General features: G+C 39.5%; 1 protein-coding gene across 3 annotated transcripts; it reads right to left on the bottom strand.

Moving 5' to 3' along the window:
* Positions 1-1,653: 1,653 nt before the first annotated feature.
* LOC136549517 (rRNA biogenesis protein RRP5-like) lies at positions 1,654-20,672 on the bottom strand. Of its 3 annotated transcripts, XM_066540820.1 has the most exons (40): positions 20,293-20,672; positions 19,981-20,192; positions 17,696-17,836; positions 17,428-17,604; positions 16,299-16,395; positions 15,569-15,681; positions 15,351-15,473; positions 15,191-15,262; positions 14,952-15,044; positions 14,695-14,805; positions 14,469-14,588; positions 13,848-14,036; positions 13,670-13,744; positions 13,343-13,479; positions 12,947-13,081; positions 12,500-12,639; positions 12,290-12,355; positions 11,769-11,875; positions 11,617-11,697; positions 11,464-11,538; positions 11,279-11,380; positions 10,501-10,654; positions 10,294-10,421; positions 8,287-8,370; positions 8,091-8,191; positions 7,124-7,277; positions 6,954-7,028; positions 6,720-6,870; positions 5,903-6,515; positions 5,578-5,638; positions 4,738-4,883; positions 4,479-4,662; positions 4,309-4,407; positions 3,891-4,231; positions 3,630-3,806; positions 3,257-3,353; positions 3,022-3,177; positions 2,697-2,933; positions 2,523-2,606; positions 1,654-2,104 (listed from the first exon to the last, which is right to left on the bottom strand). In XM_066540820.1, exons 1-40 carry the CDS (start codon positions 20,498-20,500, stop codon positions 1,979-1,981), a joined length of 5,742 nt encoding a protein of 1,913 aa, XP_066396917.1. In that variant the 5' UTR covers positions 20,501-20,672; the 3' UTR covers positions 1,654-1,978. The 3 variants fall into 3 exon arrangements, with proteins under 3 accessions (XP_066396917.1, XP_066396918.1, XP_066396920.1); XM_066540821.1 differs by lacking the exon at positions 12,947-13,081; XM_066540823.1 differs by lacking the exon at positions 20,293-20,672 and having other exon boundaries at positions 17,428-17,599; positions 19,981-20,103.
* Between the last annotated feature and the right edge of the window lie 869 nt (positions 20,673-21,541).

The following is a 21,541-nucleotide window of genomic DNA, read 5'->3' as shown; positions in this document are numbered from 1 at the left end:
GTCTTCACTTGCAAGAATGCCTGGCTAGGCAAAGCTAAAACATGCTATGTTGTTTGGTTGATGGCCTGAAAGTATGCCTGAGCTGGTAGAGAAGCCAGGCATCATTTGGTTATATATAGCTTGCCTGGATTACACTCACTATTGTCTACGAGTGCCAAGTTATTACTTCATATGAACCATTTCATTGCTAAAGTAATTTTTGATAAATGGGTCATTTCACATCATGAGAATAAATAAACCAAATACCTTATATAAAATAAGTCATTATATTTTCAGATGAGAACAGCACATTATGAAACAAATAAACCATGAACTCGTGTTCCAATCATAAGTAATGAACTCATATGAGCTCAATTTATAATCTCTCACACAATGAGTTTTTAAGCTATAGGCTAACAAATATTACAAGTTAAGATTAGATAATAATTTGCCGATACACAAAAGGATATCACATAAGCTGTGTCCCAAGAGTCTGAAACTTCTCCATAAATGTCAGCTACCTCTCTGACTATCAACAGGGCTTGTTCGGATGGTATTAAAACCAGATGATAAGCCGGTCTTGGCTGATTTGTTGTGAGAGAAAAATATTGTAGACTCTAGCTGATAAGCCGGCTGATAAGTTCAAGCGAACAGGCCCAGGCAGCACCTAATTAGCATGTAGTCATATTGTACATACTGATTTCAAAAGGGTGCAATAAAAACAGACCCTCAGCCATAATCAAAAGATCATGCAGCTACAATCAACCATAATCAGTCATCACCAGGATCACTACCAGATAAATATTTGAACACCCAACGCTCAAGGTATTCTTGACCCATATTGATAAGGAAGCTGCGATGAACTTGAAATTATGGCTTGCAAAGGTGCATCCTTACTGCAAGCCTATCGTCCGGTGGTAATGTGATCTTCTTGAGCATATCCAATAGAGGACTACTAGGATCAGGAGGAGGTGCAACCTGCACTGGTTTTGCAAGGTTCTGTTGGATACCCGCAAAGCATTAGTTATCTCCACATCCATATCATCATCGACACAGGCAGGAGATGGTTTTGTGTTGGACTTACTGGCCCTGCCAACCCGTGCAGCAGCAGGTAGTGTATTAGACTTGCCAACCCTTCTAAAAATGTACTTGTTAGACTTCATGGACTTGACACTAGATGAAGAAACTTGACTGCTAGCTGCAGCAAGGGCAGCCACCTCCTGACATTCATCGCTATCAGGCTCTAGTTCATCTAGCATTGTTTGTCTCACCAAGTCTCCGCTGAGCAATGGCCCATATTTTATTGGTAATTTTCTACAACGATGACGCTGGCGCCGTTGCCATTGTATAATGGCCATGACAACCGATAAGACACTTAGCATCCGAGCTCTGTGCTGGATAACATAATCAGGAATCGGTTCTATGTCCATCTGAGCATCATGTGATAAAAAAAAATGAAAGAAATAAATTCACATGTAGTGATTTTTGCATGTCTATCATTTTGTACAAGAACTGTTAGATAGCTTACTACTTTAATAAATTTATTAGATGGCAAGCGTGTACTTACTAATTCTTCCAAAAGGGTAAAATGTAAAATATAATAACGGAAGCTACTTCCACTAATAGGATAGCAGTACGCACATGCTAAAAGTAAGCCTAATTTCACATGCTGCAAGGGAAAAGATCGATCTGTTTGTTTAGCAAGAAAATAGTGTATAGGAAGTTACATCTATCTATCAACTATCACAAGGAAACTAATCTATAGAGAAAAAAATAGATCTGTATGGACCACGTTGTGTAAACTCAACCAAGACTAATTCAGCGTATAGAAGAATGAAATAGAAGAAAGGAGTTGGAAAAATAGAAAGAGATCACATCAACTGTACGACTGGCATTTCCTAAGCTTGTCTTCCTGTAACGAGCAAAAATGTGATTGTCCTTGGGATTATCAATCTCCGTCTCCATGTGCCACAAAGGTAAAGATCAAGTATCATGAAGTTCAAGAGTTGTCTTGTGACGGCAGTGAACTCTGAACATATTCAATTGCCTTCTGCTGCACAAGCTGAATTCTTTCGTTGTCTTGACCCAGTGACTTCTCGAAATTAAGGTACTTCTTGAACAAGAACTGTGACAGTGAAGCACACAGCATTTAGCATAAAGATCAAGTCCCAAAGAACAAGTGACATCTTATTATATTTTTTTACCAGAAAAACATAGCGAAGCACAAAACCATAGTGGAACAAGTAACAATCAATCAAATACTAATTCAAGCAATCTGTGTCAGTGTTACAGTAAAAGGAACAAAGATGCTAGATTTCAAGACAGAAACACAACTAAGAAATAAGCCAACGCCCATTTCAAGGTTGAGTTTTAACAAAGAAATGTAACATAAAGCAAAATAGGTGATATTTCACTCATATGAAATCAAGTACACACAGGAAGTGAAAGCAGCATGATGACAGAATCACTGAGTGAAGTTTATGCATGTATTTCACAATACATATAAGGCAGCAAAATACTAACAATTAGAAAGGAGCCAATACCTGCATCTTTTTTGGAGGTAGGGTAAGACAAGTCACCCTCTCAAACAATGCCCGTATAACTTCTCTGTCACCAAGGCGGATTTCCTACAAAAGGTCAATGTATGTCAACAAACTTGCATAATTTGAAAGAATAAAAAGTACAGATGCCATTTTGATGAATTTAATGCTCCTTACTTGGTCAAGATAAACACTCCAAAGGTCTGTTCTTTTTGGGTACTCCCGCAATATTAGTTCAAATCTGGATCTTCCTTCTTCAGGCACCCCACATTTGAATTCTAGAATAGCTGTCTGCGAGAGGAACTTTATGCGCTTCCTATGTGGCAAACTTAGAAGCACACGGTTTACAATGGATTTGATGTACTCAACATCCTTGCCTTGCTTGAGGGCGAACTGAATGCGGCATAACCATATCTGCAGTTACATTATACAGGTCACAAATAGGATCCCTTTAGATACGAATAGGGCATACTGAATGTGGCATAACCTTATATGTACTAACCTTGCAGGAAGTTTTGAACCTTTTGGTCATTCTGTCTAGAAGTTCATCTGCAAGTTCATACTGTTCGGTCCTCTCGTACATCGCAAGAAGAGCCAAGTGCAACTTTTTGGGATCACAATATTGCAAGGCTCTTTGGAATACCTTTTTCACAGCATCCTGTGGTGTACACAATCAAGTGTCTCAGTATATCCAAGTACAGCACAGCAACCCAAAATACATCATTATTCAGCTTTACCTCCCGTGGACTACCGTATTCATTTTCCAGATTGAAATATGCTACCCAAACATTAAGTTTCTCCTCTTCTTCTCTGGGGATTATTGTTTTTAAAGCCCTAAAAACATGAGAGTTGTAAAAGATGATGACAAGTGATGCATTCAAAAAGTTTAAATAAACTAACAGAAAACGGACAAACACATATCTGAATTGACAGAAACAAAAGGAAATTTTTGAAAGGATGTTTCAACAAGTAAATTCTACATCCTTCGAAAACAAAACCAACACAAGACCAAATCAAATCTATCAACACTATTAAGATGATAGAAAGCAACTTCCTATCACCAAAGATCTTTTCCATATTAAAAACAAATGTTTTGGGCAGCAGACAGACCTCTCAGCTACTGCACGTGCTTTCTCAACATCTGCAAGATCTAACAAAGTGGCCATATATTTTATCCAGACAAAACTACTATTTGGGGAGCTCCTGACCAACTTCTCAAAATCATCTGGAGTTTGTGGTACATCTCCCTGCAAAGCCCTTTCCTCCATAGCACTGATTTCTAGTTCCCTGTTGAAAACCATAGAAGGATGTAAAGTTTGATGCATATGTCAACAAAATAAGGTCACAGAGTACAATCAAATGTCTGAATACCTTTGTTTTCTTGCTTCCTTCTTTAATTGTTTATCATTCTTTTTAGCATTTGCTTCAGTTCCATTTGCAATTTCAAGACCTTTATTATTATTATTATTATTATCCTCTAGGTCAGAACCTTCAGATTCATCCAAGCAAACCTGAAGAGGCAGCACAGAAGCCATTGGTTCTGCTTTGCGATGAACTAAACTTCTGTTATGATATTCAACCATCTGAGGGGCAACACTGATGTCCATAAGAGCACTTTCATCATCTTCATCATCATTTGTGTCAGCAGTCAGACCAGAATCAAAGTACGACTTCTTCGTTCCAAGTGATACTCGATGCCGCTTCTCATCGATCTTTATTTTTAAAACAAAATAACGAATTTTAAAACGTGCAATGGCAAAATGAAAATCCTGAAAAAGATAAACCTTACCTTCAGAATTTTGGCTTTAACCATATCACCAGCTTTATAGCAAGAGTTAATATCAACGACAGGTTCATCAGAAAGTTCTGATACATGGCACAGACCAACCTGCAAAAGAGTGTTTACAAAACAGAATACACAATGATTTCAAAAGGCTGAGTCTAGTGATAACAATGTACCAGTTCACTTCTCCGAATTGTAACGAATAATCCAAAGGATTCAACCCGCTTAACTTGGCCATCAATGATATCCCCAACATGCAAATCACTATAACTAATATCATCCAGCTTTTCCAATTTGGAACCAGTGGTCTTCCTAAGTGATGCCTCAACTCTCCCTGATGATGGGTCCGTAGACAGGACCCTGCGGATTTTTGTTAGTTTCACAGGAGAACATATCTGTAATTTATATGAGCATTTGAAAATGGTAAGATCTCACCTTCCATGTACAAGCATTCCAACAGGGAAATCCTTCTGCGGATTTTCAACATACTCATCTGACAAATTTGATAGAGTAATCCTAGCCTCAACCATTCGAGAAAGCATAATAAAACATCCTTTGGAATTAACATTCTTCACATAGCCCTAGAATTTTAGCAGAACAAATCATGTCACTTCACATTACAGAAGATACACAGTAGTAAATGGTAAAAAATACACGCCTTTATTTATCAAATATATTCACCGAAAAACTAAATTCAATATATTTACGGCTAAACTCGATTCACTAGCTTGTGCGCTCTTTTTCTGTCTTGGCTGTCTGTTACATGCCGCTATTTTCCACCTTTCACCTATATATACAGGTTTTAGTTCGAGAAAAAAACATATACAGGTTTTGTTTTCCTTTTCTGTAACTCCTTTTCTCTTCATTCTTTTTTTAATAAAATGCACAGTAGGGGACTCCCCTACTGTATTTCCCCTAAAAAAAACTAACTTCAATTCATGGCATACTACAACTTCAGCAATGACAATTGACAGGTATAAACAAAAAGTTTAATATCAGTTGCAGGCAACCTTTGGACAAGAGGAAAAAAACACAGATGTTCTGGTACAGCATATAGGGAATCCACCCAGAATTATACTATGCGAGTTGACACCAACACTATTTACAGCTTTTTTTTTTGTTGGCAAGTAGCAGATTGTCTTTCATGAATGATAAATCCAATATATGTTTAGATAATGCCTGAATCATAGACTTGTCTTATTCACATGTTAAATTATGTTTATTGCACAGAACTTCAGATAAAAGTAAAATAGTAAAAAAAATTGTGAAAAATACCTTAATCTCAGTTCCGGGAAGCAGATCCTTGATCTTTTCGATCCGGGAGGTACAGGTTGCCCTAAGAAACAACAATGGTACATGATGTAAATAACAATGGGAATGCTACATATACTTTCTGGACAATGTAACAACAATCATAGGGCCTGCTTGGCTGTGTGGTAGTGGCTCAGGATTTTACCCCCAAAAGGGAGAGATCTGGAGCTAATGCTTCATACACAAAGCCAGTTTGGAGTACCATTTATGTTTTTTAATGGAAGAGAACACCATAAAAGAGCATTGTTCCTTAATTGATGAAAAAAAAAACATGAGCTCTAGCACTTACAGATCATCAACTAGTCCTGAGTTGTTAGAGTCTCTGATCAGATTTGATGAACGGAGTGAAAGATCAACTCGAAGTGATCCTTCTGATGAGCGGCTCACAGACAGGACCTTGCACTTCACAAACTGGCCCTCATGGAATCCAGACAAGGGTTCGGCCACCCATGAGTCAACAATTTCAGTATAATGAACCCTCCCATGGAGATGAGGTCCAATCTGAACGACAAGCCCACCAACACCAGGTAGAATTTTTTGAACACGTCCACCGATGATATCTCCTTGTTTTGTTTGTTCAAACACAGAGAACTTTGATTGTTGTATTTCATCTATATTCGGCTGTGTGCATTGGTTATCAAGTGCCTTCAACCGAAGTAACCTTTTCTCCCGGTTCACATTGATAACACGGCCCTTCACTGCTTGGCCTACACTAAAGCGCTGCTGGAATTCTTTCAGTTCGCTGGGCTCAGAAGAACTATCAAGTACAAATAAATGAGCCATAACATTTCTTGATACAGTTAACCAGACCCATTCCTTATCCACCTTGACGACATAAGCACGTACAATCTCATTTGTGGTGTGCTTTTGTTCTTTTTGAGCAGTTAATTCTTCAAACTCTCCTGCTTAATTTCAAGTAAAAAAAATCCAACAATAAGCAAAGTTAGCCATCTCAAAGATTAAGAAACACAAAAAGGTATACAAAATGCAAAGCAGTCGGCATATAGGATTTTAGCTATGGATGAACTGAATCAAAGCTGTAAGATCTATATGAGATGATTGTTTATCATGGAATAGACAAATTAAAAATAGACATTAAAGCATACCCTTGACTATACATGGCCTAATAGACAATTCCCATTTGAAGTTTTTGCCACTCTTTCCAGAAGGTTCAGCCTCTGCAACAATTCTGGCATTAAGCTTTTGCCCTATTCTGAGTTTACTAAAGGGATGCTCATCAGAATCCTCTTCAAGAACCTATAAGAAATGTATCACTAATTAGTAATTAGCCAATACATATTGTTATAAGAAAGGCATCTCAAGCAATGTCTGGTGTTCACCTCAGTAATATGGATTCTTCCATGAAGATTGCCACCAAATTGCAGTAGAAGTTCAAGCGGCTTGATATCAATAATCTGATGTCCAGAAAGGATTTGTGTAAGCAAAGTTTGCAGACATTGAAGATGATAACAGTTACCAATTTTAGGATCATAATTGAAAATAATTGCACCTCTGCTTCAACAAGTGACCCAATTTTGTAGCCAGATTTCTTCTTAGCCCTTTTAGATTCAGAGAGGGCAGAATACTGAGCCGAAGCTTTTGGTAGTAGGATAAGTCTTCCAGAAGAATCAGAACTTGGGATATTTCCAACAACCACAGTAATGCTTCAAAAAGAAAAAAGAAAAAACACAAAGAAAAATAAGAAAACAAGTGGGTAACGTAGTCCAGATAAGAAATCACTTTTCTTTATTGTTCTGCACCCAAGAAAAGTACAATCTTTTCTAACACAAAATATCATTCTTCTTTATTGTTTCGCTCACATGTTCCTGCTTAGGCTATGATAGTTGCAAGCTCGAGCAAATATTAGCTGGGATCACATGAGCAAAGCTCATTTATACATTAGATGCCCATATCAATAGACTAATTACAACATTCTTCTGTAGTGATAAAGCTGCAATTCAAAATCAGTTTATGTCAAGACTGATAAAGTGATAAGCCTGTAACCCTAAATGAATTTATATCAAGAGATTAATTATGACATTGTTCTGCACTATCTAGTACAAATAGAAAGGTTCAAGTTTCCTCAGCATTTATGTCAAGCCTTCCAGTAAGGGGTACTCAAATAGTAGCAGATGCTTCGTCCAGTTGGAAATATAAGTCCATAAAGGTTCGATACAGTTTAAACTTTTCTTCAACTTTGAGTAGTAATATTTATACAAAATATATTATCTTTAATGAAAAAGCTTATATATTAGCATATTATGAAAGAACTATTACAATGATTACAATGTATCTAGTAATGCTGAATTGCTGATCTTCCCTTGTCAATCTATATAAAATTTTACATATTCATGATCAATGTTAAAAGAGTTTGACCTATGACTATGACAAACTTTGATGTTCTTATATTTCCCATCGGGAGAAGTATGTAACAAGGCAAGAATTGGAATCAAAATGGGCAAACTTCCAAATATTACCGTTGTCCATTATCATAGTGGTGGTGGGGAAGCAGTTGTGAGTTGTAATCCATCAGTGGTGCAAAACCAATTGCGTAATTGTACTCAGGGATGGAAAGGACCTGGATTAAACAAAACAACAACAAAAAAGTAAATAATTGCAATCAGCCTACAATTCAACAAACAAATTGGTCAATCAAGAGAGTAATTTACACACCACATAGCTCTCTTTGATTATTTCCACAACTGCATTCACTTCCTCATGAAGCTCCAAGTCTGCAACTGCAGCCCTTTGGCGTTTCTAAAGTGAAACAGGAGATATAATGTAAAGTTATGGTAATACATGAAGGGAAAATTGGTTCTATAGCACCGAAAGAACTCCGCTTCCATAAAATGCCATCGAAAGATATCCGTCACTTAAAATACCACTGAAAAGATATCCCGTTAACTAGATGTAGCATTCCGTCACATTTGGAGATCACACCGTGATTGCTCCATCCTCCTTTCATCCCATACTGAGCTCTGTTATACAACTCCCTCTCATTCTTGCTGCAAGTGGCGCTAGCGTCAGGGTCCTGAAGCTTGCCACGAGTGGCGACGCCGCGAAGCTCTAAGATGAAATCGACGGCGCGAGGCTCTAAGAGCTAGGTGTGAATCGTGGACGGGGGTGGGGCGGTGGTGCTTTGAGGTGCCTGTGGGCTGCTGCTACCGCGGCCATGGACATGGACGAGCTTCTATGTGCGTGGGCCTTTAGCCCTCAGACCACGGGGCACGAGCTCTGCAGCACACGTGCTCCGCCGAGTGTAAGCGCCAGCCGTCTGCAGCGCGCAGGCTTTTCTGGGAGCGAGCACCGGCCATGTGCGGGCGATGCAGCCGCCCGGCGCGAGCTCCACAGCACGGCTGCGTGGGGGCGCACGAGTGCACAACGAAGCCACCGGGCGCAAAGCCCTGCCAGTCTGCCAACGGACAGTAAATGATGTAATCCTAGCTGTGGTGTTAGTTTGGTCAGTGCAAGTCTTTAGTTTCAGGTGTTTTAGTTTAGTCAGTTAGCATGTTAGCAAGCGTCGTGTAATCATGTATTGTGATCGAGTCCAAATCTTCAGGATATTAGAGTCAGGTGCTCATGTTAGTGGAGCCATAATGAACTTTCACTCTTGTACAGGATCGAGCTACAAATAAGAGCATCATAAACATTGCGCTTCTTGAGCAACACCAAAAATCTCTACTGTTCACGCTGTGATCTTCTCAGTTATTGCGAGCTCGTTCGTTCTCGAGTTAGTTGAAGCAGATAGGACAGCGGAGTTCCGAGATGGACTCACGGACTATAGAGAACTGCCATGGAACAAAAGAGAGCGTCAAAAGAGAGCATCGGGGAGGTGGAGTGTCAGGGCCTGGACCATGCCAACAGCGCACTGGTGCTCATCGCCATGGGCGCAAGCTCTTCCTCCCTGCATGCGCTCCGAGCTCTAGGACAACGCCACCGCGTGGGCAGCCTCGAACGCGAGGCCAACCACGTTCGCCACGCTCCTCAAGGCCACCTCACGTGCGCCAGGCAAGTGGCGACGACTTCAGCTTGTCCTCCACCGACGGCAGCGAGGCTACCTCCCTTCGCACACCTTGCCTCGCCGCTCAGGCTGACGCCACCGTGCGGGCTGCTTCGAGCGTGAGGACGCCGACCCAGACGACGAGACAAGTCGCTTGCCACGCTCCTCGTGGTCGCGGCCATCTCCCGTGACCTAGCGACGAAACTTTGGAAATCCACCTAGCTTCCGCCGCCGGCAGCGAGGAGGAGCATAAGCAGGTGCTGGCACTCCACATCGAACTCGGGAGGCTGGGAGGAGCAGGACCGAGCATTTTTTTTTTTCTTTCAGGCGTCTAGACTGTGGAGGTGGATTTCACGACGTCAGTGTGCCACTGTGACGGAATGCCAAATTGAGGTAACAGTGATGTCTTTCAGTGGTATTTTACGTGACGAATATCTTTCAATGGTATTTTATAGAAGCAGAGTTCTTTTAGTGCTATAGAACCAATTTTCCCATACATGAAATAGAGATTGAACATATAGTTTCAAAAACTGCATATCGTGCTTACTAAAGGTGACAATAAAAAAATGGGGATTGAGATCCGGATAAAGTTGTTACGATATGAAACAATGTTATACCTATACCAAGGGCATGCCTGACCAGGTATACTAACAACTTCACACCAAGGGTACAAACATTACCTTCTTTTTTCCAACATTTCTAACACTGCCAATTAGCTCTGGTTTAAGGGACAAGTTAACAACTCCATCAGATAAATCGAAAACAAGACCCTTCACAGAAGATCCCACTTCCACACTACTGCCACCAACTGCAAAAATAGAAAAAGATAAAAATTGGCAGGATTGTGGGTTGGATAGTTAATATCATGAAAGGACAAAATTACTTACGTTGATGGTGCTCGATTAAGCCAACAACATCCGGATGGTCTTTGAAGTTAAGGATAATGCCATATTCTTCTATTGCTCCCACCTCCCCCTCAACTAAGCTACCAATGCCAAAAGTGTGAGCCCAATCATTGCTTGAGTACTTCAATGCTGCAATCTATATCAGAGGTAGCCACAAATGATAAGTGCATGCAAAAACATCATTATCAATAAGCTTAACATATCAACATATGAAAATTTATCTTCAGAGTTACTGGCAGTGGTATTTTGATCTAAGCTAAAAGTTATTGAATAAAATACCCTACATGAAGACCCACAGCAAACTCACACGTCCTAGATTATCTTGTAGGAGACCAATAGGCCACATCTATCACATATGCCAGCAAATGAGCGAGATGCCCTGAGAGTACACATAAAAAAAGGAGGTAGCATCCGGACAACTAAATATAGTAACATAATACAAGAAAATAGCCATGAGTTACACATGTCCCCACATTCCCACCAGAAAACTGTAACTACTTAGCAGGTTCCACAAAATCTCACATGCCCACACATCGAAGCACTATTATTACAAGCTACTCCCTCCACTCCAAATTATAAGACGTTTTGTTTTTTCTAGATGCATTGCTTTTGCTATGTATTTAGACTTACACTATATCTAAGTGTATAGCAAAAGCTATGAATCTAGAGAAGCCAAAACATCTTAATTTGGAATGGAGTACCATAAAGTTTTGGAAACTTCTATTCAACATAGAGTAAGAGGTAATTGTTTTATTACAACCTTCTGATCCAGAAGAAAGTATCCTTGAATAAATGAAGAATCTGTTGAGGAGCACATTGACTGTTGAAGTGCGAGTTTTACTCTAGCAGTTTCTGCATTTATCTGTAAGGGGAGGAACAAAAAAAATTAGAAGAACACAAGTAATAGAGGATGACAACAAATATATACCAACAATTATGGCATACGCTGAGTATATGACTCCGAACTGACTGGCCAACATAGAATGCATCAGAAAGCCTTTCTATCCGCCTATCAACTGCCTTTGTGAAACAAGAAAAAATAGACATTCTTTTCAAATCAAATCAACAAAAAGAATGACAGAGCTGAAAAATTCTTACTTTGTCCTTGGGAGAGAAACCAGTCAAATGTCCGAGAAAACGGACAAAACAACCAGCTTCGATAATGTTGCAGATGTAACCCTAAGATAAAATAAATGTCAGCTGAGTTGCTCATCTTAGGCTATGCAAAAAAAAAACTAGAGAAAGATTACATGAACTACAACTCCAGGATGCATCTGCGATATCTCTGAAGGAATGTCATTTGCGCAATTGATAAGTGAGTGCTTTGCCGAAAGAACTAAATTTTGACCTTCAATATCTGCAGACAGGTATTAGAAAATCAGATGGAAAAGTTAGCAATGTGGTCAAATATCCATCTGACAACAAAAGGTGCATCATCATTAGCAGTGCAAACAACTGATTGTATCGTGAGGTCATGTACAGACCATGATAAGCTACAAGTGTGCATGCAAAACAGTGAACTTCCTACTTGCCATTGTGAAATTCTGCACATTGTTTCATAAACTATACATGGTAGTATGGTACTCCCTCTAGATTTACAACAGTTTAGAAAGTGTATTCTCAATCCTCCATCGGTTAAAAAAAAAATTGTACTGGCCATGACATAATGACTTTAGATTCTTTTTTTGCTATCATTTTTATAACATAACTGTGTAATGAATGTCCAAAGCGTCAAATGTTTATTAACAGAAAAAAGGGATGTTGACTTCACCGAGAACTAGAAGTTGGTTGAACTCGTGCCCAGGCTTCAGCAAATTCTTCAACTGAGAAGCTTGACCTAATGGGAAAAAACAGACCATGGTCAGTAGAGCAGTAATGTTATATGAAATATAAACAGCAACAAAGAATATGAGTATGAACCCACAAGGGAACTATTAATGCAATAGGTTACATGCCAATCATATAGCAGACGAGGATATACCATGATGGTCTGCCAAATGTTCATTTAGTATTGTCCCCTTGGAGATGCCATTTACACTGACAACAATAGCTGCAGGAGTAAGCCGTTCCACAACACCAGAGACAATACTACCCAACTTTGGAGTGTCTATTGGAATAACCCTACATGGGGCAAAAACAAATGCAAAGAGGATCAAAGTTAAATTATAAATCTACACATCAGGAAAATGACAATTCTGGATATTCAGTACAAGTTCAAAAACATAGCAGAGAACTAGCACCATCCTTGTTTTTTCTTGTTAAAATATGACAAGTAAAATGACAGAAAATGCTCTATGAAACAATAAACTTCAAAGAAATTCTAAAAAATACATGTAAAAATTAAGGCAACAACTCGTCATGTCAAATAAGGGCAGTTTATTAATAGAACATAAAAATAGTAGAACAAAAGAGCATGTAGAGAACTCACCTATTATGGGATATGACAAAACTAACATTTAGTTTTCTTGAAGCAGGGATCACATTGATAATTCTACATTTGACCACTTGACCAACATGATAAACATTTTCTGCTTCAGTTCCAGCCTCTAATCCAAGGTCAGATCTAGTATCAATTTACCAGGAATCAAGAAAGCAGATGATTCAGAATCATATCATACAAATAAAACTGTGATGAAATATCTATTTACTAAAATAATGGTGCCAAGAACAGCACAAGACCAGCAACCCTCACAGACAGATACACAATTCAAAAGTAAATAAGTGCATCTTTCACTATTGATTATCTACAAGTTTGTAGAGAAATCTAATTTGATTTACAACACCAAGCTGATCTGCTTCAGAAATAGGAAATGGTGATACCAACCTGCTAACAAAACCCTGAACTCCATTGTAGAATTTTACAAAGCAACCGTGCTTTTCAATTTTAGTAATCCATCCATGAGTCACTAAACCAATTTTTGCATCAGCATATGATGCCAGCACATCAAGTTTTGATTTCACCTGAAATAGATCCATAGTTATACTACTGGACAATCTCAGAGAAAACAAAGAATGCATATAAATAGGGATATGAGCTCTATCTTCATTATTCTAAGCTAGAGAAAAATTAGGAAGGATTTAAACAATATCATGTACTGTTGTATATAATATACTAGAATTCATAGAAATTCTTAAGGTAAGAGCAAAGTACCAGAGACTTCTTGTATGTCACTGTAACTCTCTTGGATTTGCAGCCCAATACACGGAAAAGAAGCTCAGCTCCAACCTACACAAAGAACAAAGTTAAAGTTCATTCATCATCATATTCAACATCTCTTAACATAGTTTCCCAAAAAAACATCAAACAATTGGAAGTGGAAATGAGCAACCTTAAATTTCTTTGATGGTTTCACAATATGTTCCAACTCTGACATGTGAGGAAGCGGGCAAAGTGCTTTCACACCACTTGAAAACTGTACAATAGCACCGAATGGCTCAACAGTAGCAACCTTAGCTCTCACTAACATTCCAGGTTTAACATCATCATGAGTGAAAACAGACCCTTCAAAAGCACTGTCCTGCAAACACAGAGAAGCATAGAGATCCTAAGGCAATAAAATTGACTCAACAAATATCAATAACCTATATTATCATGTAAACATGGACATATACTAAATATGCATGTTCACAACAGTGCAAGTCTTCTAAACCATATGAAAACCAATTAACAGCTTGCACTATTGCAACTCTTATATTACCATGTAAACATGGATATAATATACATGCATGTTCACAACAAATTCAAAAGGCATGAGTCACCAAACCGATGCCAAAAGTTAAATGAGGTGACATGAGCTATGAAAGATAAAATAAAAGAAAGTTGCTCAGTATCTTTGTTGAAAATTAAAAATTCAAATGAAATAAATCAGGACACAATAGTAAAGTGTGCCACTAGCATTCCTTTTGACGAATACCATTGCTTAAAAAAATAGGTGACATGGTGTAATTACTTTTACGGTGCCTATTGCAACTCCTTCAAGATTCCGCACTCCAAGTATACGGACACGTAAGCTACTGCCTTCCTTAAACTTCTCCAAGTTTTTTGCATCCTTGTCTGACACATCATGTATCTGAGGATCAGGTTACAATATCAGCATATTAAGAAGCATCTTTGTGAGAGCTTTCACATCATTCAACAATGAAGTATAATAAAATATTCACTACAGTTTCACATACACTAATAAATCCAGGTGATGGAGTTGGAGAAGGTATTTCAAGAAAAAGGCCAGCCTTTTTATCTACCCTCAGCACCTTTGATTTATCGTAGATATCTCCAGCTTTTAGATTCTGCATGAGGAAGAATTACCCATCAAAAAAGAAAACTGAATAAAATAACAGCACTTCTATTTTCTACAGAGGCCAACTTTACAGGCATAAAGGGGAACATATAAGAATACATCAAACTGATTATCATGCCAAAACAGACAACTTACAATAGGGGGTACTTCAAGATGAAGTAAATGTTTGTTCAATGTAAGCCCAACTGCTCTTGTTGATGGATCAACGAACAGGATGCGAGCATTTACCTGTAAATTATAGTGGAAGTACTCAGAAAATCACTCCAGATATCCAATATCGTAAAAAAAAACATCAGACTATCAGAGATGTTGCAAAAATGTAGGCGCCACAGACGCAACAATTATATCAACAAAAAATAAGAAATAGTGAATACCTTCTTATTCTTACTGTAATCATCTTTCCAATTACCAGAGGGAAAGGAATTCAACAAATTAAAAATATCAACCTGAACATAGAAGGAACACACTGTGAAATGAAATACAAACACTCCTGTAAAGCCAAAAATGAGTCTAGTCTGTGAAAAAATAGCTTACTGTTCCACTGAAATAAGTAAGAAATGATAACATGACTCCATTTTCAAGAACTGAATGGACGCGTGCATTAACCATCATCCCAGGAATCAAATGATCAATAGAAAGGCCTTTCAGATCCTTAATCTATACAAAAACAACAATAAACCACAAATTAGAGGTGTCAGGTCCCAATCAGAATAAAGAAGATATTAAATAGCATTTATAGTGATTTGCCATACAATAGATTTAGAAAGCAAGTCTTTATCAGAACTCAAGTGAACAATAGCCCGAGTTTTGTCAATCGCCTTCACAACACATTGCATCAGTTGTCGGCGCTCAATCTTCACATTTTCTGTACAAGAGAACAACAGTTAAACAACTCCCTGAGCACCTCCCTAGAAAGAATATCACGATCAGCATTGGCAATGGGAGAGATCAAACAGATTTCAAGTATATGGCCCATATTAAGTAAGACAAATAACACTAATGTTTATCCTTCTAGCAAGCATATAAATCTATAGAGAGCAGCTTAAAGTTTACATAAGAAACACCACAACGTTTTATATACTCCACACTATGCCTTATAAAAGTGCATGAACTACAAACATGAAGACAACAAAAGAAACTCTAAGAATTTATGCATAAATACACCAAAAAGAAAGCATATAAGAGAAGGGTGAGATCATTTGTATTTTCGCACAAAATGTATGTTTAGAATATTGAAACTGTACGAAACAATATAACCACAAGCTCATAAGCTACCAAGCCTGCTAGAACAGGAAGTCCAGTCCAAACTAAAACAGATAGAAAGAACTTCAAGATTGCTAGGCAAAACTTATATGTTATCAGGAAGCGCAGTCTAATATGAGCATGTGCTATTAGAACATCAGCTAGTGAAATCAGTTATATAAATATGTCATGAAGAAACACCAGTATTTCATGATCTGATGAATTTATTGCTTAGTGTACCTTTGTCATCCTTTTGCATAAATCCGCTAAAGGAGGATACTCCAAAATGAAGAATGTAACCATGGTCCTCAGTGCTTTTGACTTGGGCAGTAAGTACCTAATGAAACGCATACATGTGCATCCATTACATAAAAAATTTGACTCAGAATCTAACTGTTTCCAATGGGAACTACTCCCTCCATTCTTTTTGTTTGAATGCTTTTGACATTTCATGGTCCCTATGATGTGACTTTGGCCTCTACCTTCTATAAATTTACATCAATATATAATAATAAAATAACACTTTTGTGGATGCATTTCTAGTAATATAATTTTCACACAGCAAATCCCGATAGCTTTAAATGCATCAATTGTCAAATTTTAGGAAGTTCGACAGCCAGGATTTTAGGAAGTCAAAAAAATAGCAGGGAGCATAAAACAGGCCTACAAAGAAAAGGTTAAGTAAATCTAGCATACTGCAGATCAAGTAGTAGTAATCATGTAGCAAAAAAATCAATATAGTCAAGCATGCCCTGTCAAGCTCCTTGTTTTCGATACAGTTGCAAGACTGTTAACACCTCCACATATGTAGACTCAGTAGTCAGTATAGCTATCAAAGGAACAACCGATTTATTATAAACAAACATTTAGTTAGATAAGCTCAATAATTTATTGAAAAATCTGGTAAACTCCACAAATAGGGCAGGAGTGGGGAGGGAGGGAAGGGAGGTGCATGTGACCATGTCTCATGGGACGGGGTGAGGAGGAAATGAGATTTATTTAAAAATGGTGAATGTTCCCAATAGCCTGTTAGGATTTTTTTTCACTATAAAACTGGATCTGATCTTTTCTGGGTGTATATGCTCCTACAGATATTAGCAAGCTTGTGTGTGCATGCTCTAACCAGTTATTCTGATTTTGCATGTAAATTTTTGCCCCAACTTTTCTTCAGAAAACATGCTCCATTTACAATTTCAGTAGAATAATCAAATCATTTAATCAAGAACCAAACACTCGAATGGTTGTGAATTATAATATAAAAATATTAAGGACAGAGGTGCACAATGAAACAACCATACATAGTTGATATTTTTCTGCCCCAAAAGCTCAGCTTATGAAGCACATCCAAATTAGGGTGATTAAAAATTACCATTCCTTCCTGCAAGCCATCCAGGGAAAGTCCCCTGTACAGTAGGCTTAATCGCAATGATAGCCAAACCCGTCTGTTTACTTTTCCTTCTTTCTTATCATCGTCAACTCGTAGGACTATACAAGGAACAAGCTGACCAACATGAACAACTTCTGCACATAAACTGTTCTCACTATCCTGCAAAAGAACAGTATCAGTTGGTTCACCAGATGGCAAATCACTGACAAAGAAATATCAATTATGGATTACTTAAAAAGAAAATATCTACCTTACGATTTTCCTGCAAAGCAATGTCGCACACATCCTCTGAGCGAACAAACCCTCTAATTCCACCAGGTAGACTTAACACGATATCTTTCTGGTTAACCTCAATTACAACACCCCAGAGCTTCATATTTGGTGAAATATTCTGACAAAGGGAGGGAAATGTCATGACCAGTTCAGCAATATAGCAGCATTTTGTGAAGAATTTAAAGACAACAACAATAGGAGATCCCAGAACTGACCACTACATGTCCATGTTAACATGCTCTCAATAAATAGATACAGATAGTACACATAGCTGACTTAAAATAAGGACATTTGCTACCAACCTGAGGCCAGTCATCACATGTTCCAAAATCCAAACATTTCAAGGTAACAAATAAGAATAATCACACTAACACCACCCAATACAAAGCTAGCGATATATAACCTAGACATCTCGTTCAAAGGACCAAATGGCAACCCTGTCAGCCTCAACTAATGCAATGACCAATGAGTGATCCGTATGTAGCACTACATCACCTTAATCTTAATGCGCATCGAGGTGCATAACTTGTACAATATTCCAGCAACTGCAACTGAAACTGTCTAAAACAGGCTAATCCATTAGCCTTTTATGGAGAGTGTTTAGTTCAAAAATATGACAAAGGTTGGATGGGAAGTGCATCAGTATATGTGCTGCAGGGTTTGAATGGCCATCTGAACCATCTGAAACGCTTCCAGGAATAACAATGGCAAATATATTTGCTCTCACCAGCTATTCGTTAGACCAAACATGCCAGAGAAGTTCAGTGCAAATTGACAACATAAGAATAAAAGACTAGCTTCTTAAGCCATTGAATAATTGGAATGGGCAGGGAGTATAGCCTGTAACGAGGATGACAGAGCGCCAGGGTCAAGCCCCAGTTGCTCTGCGCTTGGTGGAGAAGAGAGGTAGAGCCCCACGAACCAATAATTCTGTGTTTATTCGGAAGAGGACAGAAATAGACAATTAGTCATAACCATGGTTATTAAGAAATTGTTCAAGTGTTGCTTAAGCGTCAGATCGGTCTAGGATCGCCACAGAGGCCCTTCGCCTGCGTATGCGGTCACCCCATCGATTCCACCGTATCCCCCTCGATTCTGCTGCTGGCCCGTTCAATTTTGCTTCTAGCCCTGCTTGGCTCTGCTGCTGCTATCTTGAATTCACTGTCTCACACCTGTCGATGTCAGCAGCACTCGATTGAGGGGCGCAGAGTGGTTTGGGAAAGGAGGGGAAGCAGCAGAGAGTTGGAGAGAGGAAAGTGAGCGAGAGGGGCAGAGGTGCAACTGTGGCGCTGGAGATCGGGAGAGAGGGGAATGGGGACTTCATGTACAGGTTCACACCAGGAGGGGAGGGGCACATGGGCTGGTCTAGCCCACTTTTTACTCCTCCTCCTTACTTTTTTCCCTATTTTCCTTTTTCTCCATCCTCCGAGGCTCTACCCTGCTATTTTGCATTTTCCTTCGAGTGGTAAGGCGTCGCCTCGGCTCACCTCACACCTTAGCTGCTTACGCGTAAGGCAGTAGTCAGTCGCCATGCCTTGTCTTACCACCTCGATAACCATGGTTCTAACTTCTAACAAAATGGTGTGTGCACCTTAGTCAAGTTACTCTCCAAATTTAAAATGCTTGAATAATTTGGATAGTAGCTAAGACAAAAACATATGAATTTTGCAAATCATATAATGCGGACAAGTGTGCCAAGTGGGACAGCATGTAAATGATCTTAAGAATATGTTATCCAGATTCTTGTTATTTTTTTTTTCAGTCAAGGCTTGCCTCTGACTCTAATGAACCCATTTCATGCTACCAGATAAATATGAATGCATATCACAACTCAATGGTCCTTCCGAGATTTTAAAACTTCATAAAAACTAATCTACTGTTTACATGGTGCATGAAATCACACTCCAGCACTTGTTGAAGGGCTCAAGGCATATGAGGATGGTTGGAGCTTAGAGCGACCAGTATGAATCAAACATCATAGCATTATAATGGACAAGGTTTAATTCTATCATGTAAGGTTATACAACCTGACAACCACTCTCTTTAACAGGCTGACTATTTAGAGAGAAGTGCACAACAGGGGATCACATTTAGGGTCTCTAGCAATTTCTCATTTCTAATCGCTAGATAAACAATACTCTTGACTTATGCTGAGCAGTTAAGAGACCCTAAATGTGCGGATTTCAAGGTTAAGGGCCTATGATGCAATTCAATTGGAAGGTCTGCCCATTGCTACATACTAACTGAATTTAAGAGGGTAACCTTTACTGTGATGCGATTAGCAAAGCGTGGGAGCTTCCCAGTGGTGGCCCCGCCGAAGAGTGTCCCCAAGTCGTCATCCGCGCCAAAACCAGACGAGTCGCCGCCCCTCCTCTTCCTTTTCCCCTTCCCCTTCTTCCCCTCCCTCTCGAAATCCTGCTCCGCCTCCGCACGAGCCTCCGCCATCTCATCCTTGCTCAGGAGGCTGCGTCCCCCTGCGCACCACCCCAAACGCAGAACAACACATCAGTGCAAAGCAAAATTGACAGGGACGAGGGAGGAGTGTGTTGCGGGACTGCGCAGCTCGACGCTTACCTCTCGGGAAGTCAGCTTCGTCAGAAGCTGCGGCGAGGAGCGCAGCAGAACCCGGCGCTGCCGACTGCTGCTGCTCTCCTTCGCCATCCCCCTGCTCAGCAGCTGCATCCTCCTTGCTGTGCCTTTTGAACTGCTTCCGGTCGGGGCGCAGGTCGGTCTTGCCACCGGCGCCCTTTCCCATCTTCCTGTCGCCGCGCGGCGGCGCCATAACGGCGAGCGCTCTAACCTCCTCGGTCGTGTTTCGCTGCCACGCTGGTCCGATGCGGCTATATGGCCCTAACAGCCTCGCCTAGCACTCCCGTGGCACGCCGCGGGCTGCCTGCTCGTCGTCCGCGCCGCTCGCCGTCAGCAACTCAGAGCAGAGTCGCCGCCGTGCAGGTAATGAATGAGGCCGCTATGAATGAGGCCGCTTGTTGTTCTTGGGAGTTAGGGTTTTAGTCATGGGCTGGGCTAGGGTTTTGAAAAGCTGTGGGCTCGGTGTTTAGGCCATTTGTTGCCTCTCGTAAGGCCGGCCCAAGTTGCGTTGGTCCAAATAGCCGAAGCTCTATTTTTTTTTCTTTCTTTCTTTGTTACTCAAAATGAATTCGGACGCTTAGGTTTTTTATTATACAGAGTTTTATATGGTTCTGTTTCCCAGACTCCCGGGTGTTCAAATGAGCGAGTTTCATCCTCGTAAAACCTTTGTCACCTCTCTCTTCATTTATATTATGTCATGTCAGCTTATTTAATGTTCATTAAACTCTCATGATTTTTTATTGAGACTGGTCTTAGGAACATAGCTCCAACATGTTGGGATGTATGAGTTATTGTTGGTTTAAATTAAACATTAAACAGAGTTAGATTTTATATCGTATAGGTTTGACGCACACAACAAGAACATAACTGTGAGAGGCATCAATGAAATATTAGTCATTTCAAATACTTCTACAAGCATGTTAAATGTCGTTATGGGCCTTATCATCTCCAATAGTTCAAAAAAACAATTGGTAAACCAATGAGTTTTCCAAGTGGCCAAAAAAGTTAGGAGCATATTTGTTGGGTCCTCCAACCACTTTCAAAATCTTACTCCTAAATATATAGGAGATAATTTTACATCAGAAATTCCAAACTATTTCCAAATCATCCCAACCATTTTTTATAATTTCTTTCCCTCTATATATTTGCATTGGGAACCCCGTTCTTACTCTTATTTTTCCTCACGTCCTTCCACCTCTAGATAGGCGTTTATATTTCCACGCCATTCGATAGA

Source organism: Miscanthus floridulus, chromosome 4 (assembly GCF_019320115.1).
Source record: "Miscanthus floridulus cultivar M001 chromosome 4, ASM1932011v1, whole genome shotgun sequence".
NCBI lineage: Eukaryota > Viridiplantae > Streptophyta > Magnoliopsida > Poales > Poaceae > Miscanthus > Miscanthus floridulus.
This window is presented reverse-complemented; position numbering and strand designations above follow the sequence as displayed.